The 12,953-nt window shown below is 41.1% G+C and overlaps 2 protein-coding genes across 8 annotated transcripts in view; both read left to right on the forward strand.

Annotated features, from left to right (window-relative positions):
• zgc:101731 (SNARE_SNAP25N and SNARE_SNAP23C domain-containing protein) overlaps window positions 1-7,989 on the forward strand; it is a 10,783-nt gene extending 2,794 nt beyond the window's left edge. The window contains exons 4-7 of the mRNA XM_062061883.1: window positions 3,101-3,212; window positions 3,282-3,428; window positions 3,504-3,648; window positions 7,924-7,989. Coding sequence (XP_061917867.1) covers window positions 3,101-3,212; window positions 3,282-3,428; window positions 3,504-3,648; window positions 7,924-7,989 — 470 coding nt within the window. The remainder of the gene's footprint in view (window positions 1-3,100; window positions 3,213-3,281; window positions 3,429-3,503; window positions 3,649-7,923) is intronic.
• Window positions 7,990-11,297: 3,308 nt separating this feature from the next.
• LOC133658581 (homeotic protein spalt-major-like) overlaps window positions 11,298-12,953 on the forward strand; it is a 36,509-nt gene continuing 34,853 nt past the window's right edge. For 3 of the 7 annotated variants that reach the window (XM_062060767.1, XM_062060766.1, XM_062060769.1), the window contains exon 1: window positions 11,299-11,556. In XM_062060767.1, the coding sequence (XP_061916751.1) occupies window positions 11,347-11,556 (210 nt within the window). In that variant the 5' untranslated portion in view covers window positions 11,299-11,346. Of the gene's footprint in view, window positions 11,557-12,953 lie in introns of all 7 variants that reach the window. The other 4 variants (XM_062060765.1, XM_062060775.1, XM_062060771.1 and 1 more) reach the window with 4 other exon arrangements.

Genomic DNA, 12,953 nt, shown 5'->3' on the forward strand with positions numbered 1-12,953 from the left:
AACAACACTCAGTAAACGTTTGGGAACTGAGGAGACACATTTTTGAAGCTTCTCAGGTGGAATTATTTCCCATTTTTGCTTGATGTACAGCTTAAGTTGTTCAACAGTCCGGGGGTCTCCGTTGTGGTATTTTAGGCTTCATAATGCGCCACACATTTCCAATGGGAGACAGGTCTGGACTACAGGCAGGCCAGTCTAGTACCCGCACTCTTTTACTATGAAGCCACGTTGATGTAACACGTGGCTTGGCATTGTCTTGCTGGAATAAGCAGGGGCGTCCATGGTAACGTTGCTTGGATGGCAACATATGTTGCTCCAAAACCTGTATGTACCTTTCAGCATTAATGGCGCCTTCACAGATGTGTAAGTTACCCATGTCTTGGGCACTAATACACCCCCATACCATCACACATGCTGGCCTTTCAACTTTGCGCCTATAACAATCCGGATGGTTCTTTTCCTCTTTGGTCCGGAGGACACAACGTCCACAGATTCCAAAAACAATTTGAAATGTGGACTCGTCAGACCACAGGACACTTTTCCACTTTGTATCAGTCCATCTTAGATGAGCTCAGGCCCAGCGAAGTCGACAGCGTTTCTGGGTGTTGTTGATAAACGGTTTTCGCCTTGCATGGGAGGGTTTTAACTTGCACTTACAGATGTAGCGACCAACTGTAGTTACTGACAGTGGGTTTCTGAAGTGTTCCTGAGCCCATGTGGTGATATCCTTTACACACTGATGTCGCTTGTTGATGCAGTACAGCCTGAGGGATCGAAGGTCACGGGCTTAGCTGCTTACGTGCAGTGATTTCTCCAGATTCTCTGAACCCTTTGATGATATTACGGAGCTTAGATGGTGAAATCCCTAAATTCCTTGCAATAGCTGGTTGAGAAAGGTTTTTCTTAAACTGTTCAACAATTTGCTCACGCATTTGTTGACAAAGTGTTGACCCTCGCCCCATCCTTGTTTGTGAATGACTGAGCATTTCATGGAATCTACTTTTATACCCAATCATGGCACCCACCTGTTCCCAATTTGCCTGTTCACCTGTGGGATGTTCCAAATAAGTGTTTGATGAGCATTCCTCAACTTTATCAGTATTTATTGCCACCTTTCCCAACTTCTTTGTCACGTGTTGCTGGCATCAAATTCTAAAGTTAATGATTATTTGCACAAAAAAAAAATGTTGTCTTTGTAGCATATTGAACTGAATATGGGTTGAAAATGATTTGGAAATCATTGTATTCCGTTTATATTTACATCTAACACAATTTCCCAACTCATATGGAAACGGAGTTTGTATTTGTTACCTTCTTGAGACTTCTGAAAAATGCCTACCTCTTTAGGACCACCCTCATTCTGATAGAGTTCACCACCAGGGTTGCAAATGAGATCTCTATTTTTTGTTTTTTTGTGATGTGCTTAAGGCCGATGACAAAGGAGTCACGTACCACAGATGGCCCCTGTGCCGCACTCTGGGCAACCCAGCTGTAGAAGCTAACTGTTAATGGCCACTAAAGTCTTGGTACCGTAGTGTATTTGTTCATCCTATGTTCACATGTGGATTGTCTTACGTCAGCACCGGAAGTCATAAAATCAGCTGTTCACCTAGCGTTTTTTTGGAAGGGTGAATAGGGAAGTCTTTCTTTATCTTGTTTTATCATATATTGCTGCTTTTGCACCTGTCAATGCTTACTTTTTGTATGCACATTAAATCAACAAAAAATCCTGACTTTGGAGCAATGTTCACGGACTCTAGTATTTGGCTCTCTATGGTTTTCCGTATTGGGACCATGGTTTCGGTCCTAACTTGTTCACCAGTCCTCATATGGAAGGTACTTTTCCTTGTTGGTGTCTCAAAAAGGGTAGAAATACAAGAACACACACACACACACGCACACACACACTTACACACACACACATACTCATTCGTGTATTTGTTACCTTCTTGAGACCTGAGAAAAATGCCTACCTCTTTAGGACCACCCTTTATAGATGTATAAAGATTTGTATTTACAACATTAATAATATATACATACTATGCAAATATAAAGAAGGGAAACCTTTTGGTTAATTTTTTTTTCCGAATTTTTTGTTTGTAATTGGTTTTTAATCTTGATTATTTACTTCAAGTTATTAAAGTTTGTCACTATATACATATTTAAAAAAAAAAATGTTTTAATAATTTTGGCCAGAGGGGGCGCATTTCAATGTCTTACACACACTTGTTATTACATATGTTGGCCAGAGGGGGAGCACTTCAATTTTTACACACTTGTTATTTCATATGTTGGTCAGAGGGGGAACACTTCAAATTTTTACACATACTTGTTATTTTAAATGTTGGCAAGAGGGAGAGCACTTCCAATTTTTACACACACTTGTTATTACATATGTTGGCCAGAGGGGAAGCACTTCCAATTTTTACACACACTTGTTATTACATATGTTGGCCAGAGGGGAAGCACTTCCATTTTTTTATACACACTTGTTATTTCATATGTTGGCCAGAGGGGGAGCACTTCAAATTTGTACACACACTTGTTATTTCATATGTTGGCCAGAGGGGGAGCACTTCAAATTTGTATACACACTTGTCATTACATATGTCGGCCAGAGGGGGAGCACTTCAAATTTTTAAACACACTTGTTATTTCATATGTTGGCCAGAGGGGAAGCACTTTTAAAAGCGACACACAGTCAATTTGAAAAATCCCTCCTTTTTGGGACCACCCTCATTTTGATAGATTTCACCACCAGGGGTGCAAATGAGACATTCTCTATTAGATGCAATGTTATTAGGACCATGATTTATGTCATCACTTGTTCACACCTCCTCATATGGAAGCTACTTTTTCCTTCTCGATGTCTCAAGAAGGGTAGAAAGACAAGAACACACTCAGGTCCAAAGCGTTCTCTCATTGAGCCTGGCCACCCCGCAGACTCGCGGTCTGTCTGATGGGAAGCGGCTGTGGTCGACCGCGTGCACAAACGCACTTTAGACAAAAACAACCTTTTGAGGTCAGCTGCTGAGAGGCCGCCAGTGAACGTTTCTTTTCGCTTCTTCTTCCTACCGCTGGCCACCCTTCTTCTTCTCAGAGCAGCTGGAGCGCATCGAAGAAGGCTTGGATCAGATCAACTCGGACATGAAGGAAGCGGAGAAGAACCTGACCGACTTGGGCAAGTGCTGCGGCCTGTGTGCCTGTGACAAGTACGTGCACATCCTCCCCTTGTAGGTCTCCGACCAGAAGTCCACAACTTGCAACTTCCCCCCCGCCAGGCTCAAGGCCTTCGAGGAAAGCGGTGCCTACAAGGCGGTTTGGGGCGGGGCGTCCGGACAAGACGGCGTGGTGTGCAATCAGCCGCCGTCGTCTCGGGTGGTGGACGAGCGGGAGCAAATGATCATGAGCGGCGGACACATTCGAAGGTACGGCGACACGTGACGCCAAGGCAGCTGCGCAAACACACGTGACCCCGCCCCCTCCCCCTCCCTTTGTCTAAGGGTGACCAACGACGCCCGCGAGGACGAGATGGAGGACAACCTGGCTCACGCGGGCAGCATCATCAGGAACCTGAAGAGCATGGCGCTGGACATGGGCAGCGAGATCGACACGCAGGACGTCCAGATGGTGCGCATTGACGGGAAGGTGAGCTGTCACGACGACATAACACGGAGCGGCCTCACGCCGCTTCACCGCCTCCACGCTATTGTCAAATAGGAAACTAGAAAAGCTCTTGTAGAGCACATACCCTATCTCTCAAACGTGAAGAAAGTCCTGAATACCATCAAGCCTCTTGTCAGTCATCCCTGAACCGGATCAGCCCCAAAATGTAATCACTTGTTCCTTATTCCATTTCTGACAATTCCTGAAACTTAGGAAAAACTTGCCCATAGCTTTTTGAACTATCTATACCATAGCTTTTTGAACTATCTATAGCGGAAAGAAATAAACAGAGTGAACCCTCTTGTCAGTCATCCATGAATCGGATCAGGCCCAAAATGTACCGGTAGTCACTTGTTTCTTATTCCTTTTCTGACAATTCCTGAAATTTATGAAAATCTGCCCATAGCTTTTTGAACTACTGTATCTATAGCGGAATCAAAGAAACAGAGTGAACCCTCTTGTCAGTCATCCATGAACCGGAGCAGCCCCAAAATGTAATCACTTGTTCCTTATCTCATTTCTGACAATTCTTGAAACTTATAAAAATCTGCCTGTAGCTTTTTAAACTATTTATAGCGGAATGAAAGAAAATGGATTGAACCCTCTTGTCAGTCATCCATGAACCGGATCAGTCCCAAAATGTAATCACTTGTTCCTTATCTCATTTCTGACATTCCTGAAAGTTTGATGAAAATCCGCCGGCATTTTTTTTTGTTATCAAAAGAATTAAATGAAAAAAAACAAAAAACAGTGTGAACACTCTTGTCAGTCCTGTACTGTTCTGTCTCTGTAGGTGGAAGTGGGGGTTGTAAAGTAAACGTAGAAATGATCTACATGAGCCCCAAAATGTAGTCACTTGTTTCTTATTCCATTTCTGACAATTCCTGAAACGTATTAAAAACTTGCCCATAGCTTTTTGAACTATCTATAGCGGAAAAAAAGAAACAGAGTGAACCTTCTTGTCAGTCATCAATGAACCGGATCAGACCCAAAATGTAATCTCTTGTTCCTTATTCCATTTCTTACAATTCCTGAAACTTAGGAAAAACTTGCCCATAGCTTTTTGAACTATCTATAGCGGAAAGAAATAAACAGAGTGAACCCTCTTGTCAGTCATCCATGAATCGGATCAGGCCCAAAATGTAGTCACTTGTTCCTTATTCCATTTCTGACAATTCCTGAAATTTATGAAAATCTGCCCATAGCTTTTTGACCTACTGTATCTATAACGGAATTAAAGAAACAGAGTGAACCCTCTTGTCAGTCATCCATGAACCGGAGCAGCCCCAAAATGTAATCACTTGTTCCTTATCTCATTTCTGACAATTCTTGAAACTTATAAAAATCTGCCTGTAGCTTTTTAAACTATTTATAGCGGAATGAAAGAAAATGGATTGAACCCTCTTGTCAGTCATCCATGAACCGGATCAGTCCCAAAATGTAATCACTTGTTCCTTATCTCATTTCTGACATTCCTGAAAGTTTGATGAAAATCCGCCGGCATTTTTTTTTGTTATCAAAAGAATGAAATGAAAAAAAACAAAAAACAGTGTGAACACTCTTGTCAGTCCTGTACTGTTCTGTCTCTGTAGGTGGAAGTGGGGGTTGTAAAGTAAACGTAGAAATGATCTACATGAGCCCCAAAATGTAGTCACTTGTTTCTTATTCCATTTCTGACAATTCCTGAAACGTATTAAAAACTTGCCCATAGCTTTTTGAACTATCTATAGCGGAAAAAAAGAAACAGAGTGAACCTTCTTGTCAGTCATCAATGAACCGGATCAGACCCAAAATGTAATCTCTTGTTCCTTATTCCATTTCTTACAATTCCTGAAACTTAGGAAAAACTTGCCCATAGCTTTTTGAACTATCTATAGCGGAAAGAAATAAACAGAGTGAACCCTCTTGTCAGTCATCCATGAATCGGATCAGGCCCAAAATGTAGTCACTTGTTCCTTATTCCATTTCTGACAATTCCTGAAATTTATGAAAATCTGCCCATAGCTTTTTGACCTACTGTATCTATAACGGAATTAAAGAAACAGAGTGAACCCTCTTGTCAGTCATCCATGAACCGGAGCAGCCCCAAAATGTAATCACTTGTTCCTTATCTAATTTCTGACAATTCTTGAAACTTATAAAAATCTGCCTATTGCTTTTTGAACTATTTATAGCGGAATGAAAGAAAATGGAGTGAACCCTCTTGTCAGTCATCCATGAACTGGATCAGTCCCAAAATGTAATCACTTGTTCCTTATCTCATTTCTGACATTCCTGAAAATTTGATGAAAATCCGCCGGCATTTTTTTTGTTATCAAAAGAATGAAATGAAAAAAAACAAAAAACAGTGTGAACACTCTTGTCAGTCCTGTACTGTTCTGTCTCTGTAGGTGGAAGTGGGGATTGTAAGGTAAACGTAGAAATTATCTACATGAGCCCCAAAGTGTAATCACTTGTTCCTTATTCCATTTCTGACAATTCCTGAAATTTTTTTAAAAACTTGCCCATAGCTTTTTGAACTATCTATAGCGGAAAAAAGGAAACAGAGTGAACCTTCTTGTCAGTCATCCATGAACCGGATCAGACCCAAAATGTAATCACTTGTTCCTAATTCCATTTCTGACAATTCCTGAAACTTATGAAAAACTTGCCCATAGCTTTTTGAACTATCTATACCGGAAAGAAAGAAACAGAGTGAACCCTCTTGTCAGTCATCCATGAATTGGATCAGCTCCAAAATGTAGTCACTTGTTCCTTATTCCATTTCTGACAATTCCTAAAACTTATGAAAATCTGCCCATAGCTTTTTGAACTATCTATTGCGGAAAGGGAGAAACAGAGTGAACCCTCTTGTCAGTCATTCATGAACCGGATCAGCCCCAAAATGTAATCACTTGTCCCTTATCTCATTTCCGACATTCCTGAAAGTTTGATGAAAATCCGCCTGTATTTTTTTTTTAGTTAACAAAAGAATGAAATTAAAATAAAATAAATAGAGTGAACCCTCTTGTCAGTCATATACTCCTTAGTCTCTGTAGGTAGACGCGGGGATTGTAACGTAAACATAAAAAATATCTAAATCACTTGTTCCTTATTCCATTTCTGACAATTCCTAAAAGTTTGATGAAAATCCGCCAGTATTTTTTTTAGTTATCAAAAGAATAAAATGAAAAACAAAACAAAACAGTGTGAACCCTCTTGTCAGTCATCTACTCTTTTGTCAATGTAGGTGGAGGGGGGATTGTAAAGTAAACGTAGAAATGATCTACATCAGGCCCAAAATGTAATCAATTGTTCCTTATTCCATTTCTGACAATTCTTTCAACTAATGAAAATCTGCCTATCTATTGTTGAATGAAAGAAATTGAGTGAACCCTCTTGTCAGTCATCCACTATCTATCTTTGTCTCTGCGGAACCGCTAGCATAAACACAAATAGAAACGTAAACATAAAGGTAATGTAGTGTAAATTATCCGTATCAGCCCCAAAATGTAATCACTTGTTCCTTATCTAATTTCTGACATTCCTGAAAGTTTGCTGAAAATTCGTCAGTATTTCTTTTTAGTTATCAAAAGAATGAAAAAACAGAGTGAACCCTCTTGACAGTCATCTACTCTTTTGTTTCTGTAGGTGGAGGCGGGGATTGTAACGTAAACGTAAAAATTATCTAGATCAGGCCCAAAGTGTAATTACTTGTTCCTTATTCCATTTCTGACCATTCCTGAAACTTATGAAAATCTGCCCATAGCTTTTTGAACTATCTATAGCGGAATGAAAGAAACGGAGTGAACCCTCTTGTCAGTCATCCACTATCTTTGTCTCTGCAGAACCGCTAGTATAAACAAAAACAGAAACGTTAACATTAGGTAACGTAGTGTAAATGATCCGGGGGAAAAAAAGTGGGACCCCAAAAATTTACTGTAGGACCCCATTTTTATGACTTGATGGGGTCCCTGGGACCCCATTTTGAAAATTCCTAGTGCTGATCAACAGATTGTATTATTCTCCAGTGCAATAACAGTACTGAAATGAAGGCTGAAAGGGCATTAATGGGAGCTTTTTTAAAAAAAGGAAAGAAAAAGTAACTAAATAGTTACTTTTCACAGTAACGCATTACTTTTTGGTGTAAGTAACTGAGTTAGTAACTGAGTTACTTTTGAAATAAAGTAACTAGTAACTGTAACTAGTTACTGGTTTTCAGTAACTAACCCAACACTGTTGGTTAGTAATGACAAAGCGCGTGTCTTGTACCCGCAGATCATTCTCAACAAGTCTCGCATCGACGCCGCCAACCAGAAAGCAAACACCCTCTTGAAGTGCTGAGACGCCGCACCAGGACGTCGCTCAAAAGTAGAAGCCCGCCATTGGTCCAGCTGGCAGGGAGCGGCGTGATTTGACACGAACAATAACACTCACTGAGCTTACAACAAAACAAAACAATGACCTGTTAAAATGGTGGCTGTTTTCTTTACATATTCTATAGGAGATTATATCAAGTAAGTGATCCACCTACATTTTCAACATCCAGACGCCCCAAACCGCATTGATCCATAACCAAAAAGGGCGTTTGCCCCTGTCGGCCACCGTAGCCATTGCAAACAAACATTGGGAAAGAGAGAGAAAAGAAGCACGGCAGTGCCCTCTGCTGGTATACGACGGTATCACGCACAAGACAGACGCCTGTGTTCACCTTGAGAGTGAACTCTGGCGACACCAAGCGGTCACAAAGACAAGCCCAACACAATGATAGCAATGGTACAAAAAAAAGTAAAGAATGTGTTGTGCGCTTGTCGGATAATCCTAATGAGAGTCCAAAATATTAATTACGAAATTAAAAACACAGGCAGGTTGCTAAAAGTATCACATATGAGTTGCACTTGTAAGAATACTTTACATGTTACTTTTAATTTGGGATGTACGTGTTGTGAAGGCAAAATCTCAAAATATAACTCAATAAAATAAATAAAAAACACAGGAATAAGAGGACAATTGTTAAAAATGGAACCATGACAATAACTGTATGGTTAAAGAATGGAAAACACTACCGTATAAATCAGGGGTGTCAAACTAATTTTAGATTGGGGGCCACATGGAGAAAAATCTACTCCCAAGTGGACGGAACTGGTGAAATCACGGTACGACTTCAGATTGTTTTCTTAAAAATAGAACAAGCACATTCTGAAATTGTTCAAATGATAACGTTGTTGGGGTTTTTTATTTTTTGCAATTACCCGTTGCGGTTAATAGTATATATACTTTGTCGTTATTTATATTTTCTGAATAAATTATGTGATAATGTTCATCAGTCAACTCATTGGTGTTCATTTTCAATCTATCAAGATAAAACAATTATATCAAAATCAAGTTACAGGATGTTATTTATGTAGTTTAATAATTTTCCTCGACTGATGTACTAACATCATGTGGCTTATTTTGTGCATACAGTCGCGATCAAAAGTTTACATACAACAGAACTTTCCTCCAGAAGGTCTTATCTTTGTCCATGTGATATCAGATGAAACAAAAATTGACCTGTTTGGCCACAATACCCAGCAATATGTTTAGAGGAGAAAAGGTGAGGCCTTTAATCCCATGAACACCATTCCTACTGTCAAGCATGGTGGTGGTAGTATTATGCTCTGGGCCTGTTATGCTGCCAATGGAACTGGTGCTTTACAGAGAGTAAATGGGACAATGAAAAAGGAGGATTACCTCCAAATTCTTCAGGACAACCTAAAATCATCAGCCCGGACAGGACAATGACCCCAAACACAGGAATGGCTAAATCAGGCTTGAATTAAGGTTTGAGAATGGTCTTCCCAAAGTCCTGACTTAAACGTGTGGACAATGCTGAAGAAACAAGTCTATGTCAGAAAACCAACAAATTTAGCTGAACTGCACTAATTTTGTCAAGAGGAATGGTCAAAAACTCAACCAGAAGCTTGCCAGAAGCTTGTGGATGGCTACCAAAAGCGCCTTATTGCAGTGAAACTTGCCAAGGGACATGTAACCAAATATTAACATTGCTGTATGTATACTTTTGACCCAGCAGATTTGGTCACATTCTCAGTAGACCCATAATAAATTCATAAAAGAACCAAACTTCATGAATGTTTTTTGTGACCAACAAGTATGTGCTCAAATCACTCTATCACAAAAAACAAGAGTTGTAGAAATGATTGGAAACTCAAGACAGCCATGACATTATGTTCATTACAAGTGTACGTAAACTTTTGATCGCGACTGTATGTAGCATCATCTACAAAGATACAAATATTTGCTATTGCGACATCCAGTGGACACATTTAGAACAGCAGTTTCTTTCATTCAAAAATTTCAGGTTAATTCTTATACTTAGCAAACTCATCCCGCGGGCCGGATAAAACCTGTTTGCGGGCCTGATCCGGGCGTACGTTTGACACCCCTGATAAAAAGGCTGTTTTAGACAAGAAACTGAAGAATTAATGAGCTGTTTTGATTTTTTTAATTCCACACACTTGGCGTTCTGAGTGCGTGAGTGTGTTTACTCTGAGAACACTTTTGTTACGTTTCGTTTTATGTATGCACTCCGGGATGCAGAGACGGCAGGCAAGTGCAGAAAAGAATGGTAATGGTAAGATTTTGAGCGTGCTAAGCCTTATAATGTAATAATCATACTAATATTGATAAAGAATTAAATAATGAGAATAATTGATTCAACTACATTGTATTAGTTTTTGTTACGTTAGGCACTCCGGGATACAGAGACGGCAGGCAAGTGCAGAAAATAAGTCTTCTTTACCAGAGAAAGGCAGGTGCACAAATGGAAAAGAGACGTATGAAGTGCAAAGGCACAACGTTGAGGTACAAAGCAAAATAATCCAGTCCCCAAAAGCATCCTGATTGGCAACCAGGGACAGGTGATGGCGCCAGCGCTGAGCTGGCAAATGGAGGGAAAAAGGACGTGGAACAAAAAATAAGAGCGCTGGACAGGAAATCATGCAAAAAAAACAACTAATAATAACTGGCATGTAAGAGGTTTTCGGGTCTTGAATGTACAAAAAAGTACAAAGTGGCCCCGAGAGCCTTCAACTTTTCTGTATGCGGCCCTTGCTGGAAAAAGTTTGGACACCCCTGGGTGAGATCGGTAGGTTGTGAGTTCAAACCCCGGTTGAGTCATACCAAAGCAAGTGGGACCCATTACCTCCCTGCTTGGCACTCAGCATCAAGGGTTGGAATTGGGGGTTAAATCACCAAAAATGATTCCCGGGTGCGGCCACCGCTGCTGCCCACTGCTCCCCTCACCTCCCAGGGGGTGATCAAGGGGATGAGTCAAAATGCAGAGGACAAATTTCGCCACACCTAGTGTGTGTGACAATCATTGGTACTTTAACTTAACTTTAACTAAAGATTATTTGCAAAAAAACAAATATGTTTCTCAGTTGGAACATTAAATATCTTGTCTTTGCGGTCCATCCAATTGAATATAAGTTGAAAAGGATTTGCAAATCATTGTATTCTATTTTTATTTACCATTTATACACAACGTGCCAACTTCACTGGTTTGGGGGTTTTGTAATATACAGCCACAAAAATCGCACCGACTCCAGGCCGGTAGGGGGCGGTCACGCGCCTCTGAGCCCGCGACAAGGAGCAGGAAGAAGAGAGCGGCGGCGAAGAAGAAGAAAACAAACAAACAGGATGGCGGAGCTGGAGCTCGCATCCAGCGTGTGTGACTCAGACGATGCCGCCGAAGCCGCGCCGAGTCCCTGGCCCCACATCCACGCCATCTTTGCCCTGCAGAGCCACAAGAAGAACGTCCATGTGATGCGCTGCCAGTTGTGCCTGCCCAAGCAAGTCTTTATTTCAGCCTACAAGAACTCCACTTCCAACTTGAAGAAACACCTCCAGGTAAAGTGGCCACTTTGGACGCAAACTTTGCGGTGTGTGTGTGTGTGTGTGTGTGTGTGTGTGTGTGTGTGTGTGTGTGTGTGTGTGTGTGTGTGTGTGTGTGTGTGTGTGTGTGTGTGTGTGTGTGTGTGTGTGTGTGTGTGTGTGTGCGCGTGTGTGTGTGTGTGTGTGTGTGTGTGTGTGTGTGTGTGCGTGTGTGCGTAACGTGGACCGGCAAAGAAGGCAACGTGGAAGACACAATAGGAACATTGTGTTTCCAAGAAGAATGCACAGCCACAGTGCATGTTATTATCCTGGTTGCTATCATTTTATAAGGCATAACGCATCATCTATTTCAGTGGTTCTCAAACTTTTTCCACCAACTACCACCTCAGAAAACACTTGGCTCTCCCAAGTACCACCATCATGACCCATACTGCCTTCTGGTCAGGAGAGAACACACAGAAGCTCATACAAATAATAACAGAAGAAATGAACAAATTAAAAGGATGGTTTGACAAAAACAGACTATCCTTGAATCTCAGTAAAACTAAAAATAATGCTTGTCGGTAACAGTAGAAAATAGCATCATACACGAATACAAATAGACGGAGTAGACATTGAAAGGGTAAAAGAAACCAGATTTTTGGGAGCATTAAAGGCCTACTGAAAGCCACTACTACCGACCACGCAGTCTGATAGTTTATATATCAATGATGAAATCTTAACATTGCAACACATGACAATACGGCCGGGTTAACTTATAAGGTGCAATTTTAAATTTCCCGGTAAACTTCCGGTTGAAAACGCCTTTGGATGATGACGTATGCGCGTGACGTAGCCAGTGAAACAGAAGTATCGGTACCCCATTGAAGCCAATACGAAATAGCTCTGTTTTCATCTCATTATTCCACAGTATTCTGGACATCTGTGTTGGTGAATCTGTTGCAATTTGTTCATTGCATTATGGAGAAAGAAGCTGAGCAAGCAAAGAAGAAAGTTGTCGGTGCAAAGCGGAGTATTTTGCGAGGGGGGTCAGCAACACGACACAGCCGGTGTTTCATTGTTTACATTCCCGAAAGATGCAGTCAAGATCGAAGAACTCGGACAACAGAGACTCTTACCAGGAGAACTTTGACTTCGATACACAGACGCCTGTAGAGAACTGGGACAACACAGACTCTTACCAGGATTACTTTGATTTGGATACACAGACGCAGACGTGCTACCGTGAGTACGCAGCTGCGCTTCCAAACATTTGATCGCTTGCCCGTACGTTCGTGTCACGTACGTAACTTTGGGTAAATATATAAGCTTTATGAACCTTGGGTTAGGTGAACGGTCCTTTGGGCTGAGTGATTGTGTGTGTTGTGCAGGTGTTTGAATTGTATTGGCGGGTTATATGGACGGGAGCTAGG

This window comes from Entelurus aequoreus, linkage group LG10 (assembly GCF_033978785.1).
Source record: "Entelurus aequoreus isolate RoL-2023_Sb linkage group LG10, RoL_Eaeq_v1.1, whole genome shotgun sequence".
Classification (NCBI taxonomy): Eukaryota; Metazoa; Chordata; class Actinopteri; order Syngnathiformes; family Syngnathidae; genus Entelurus; species Entelurus aequoreus.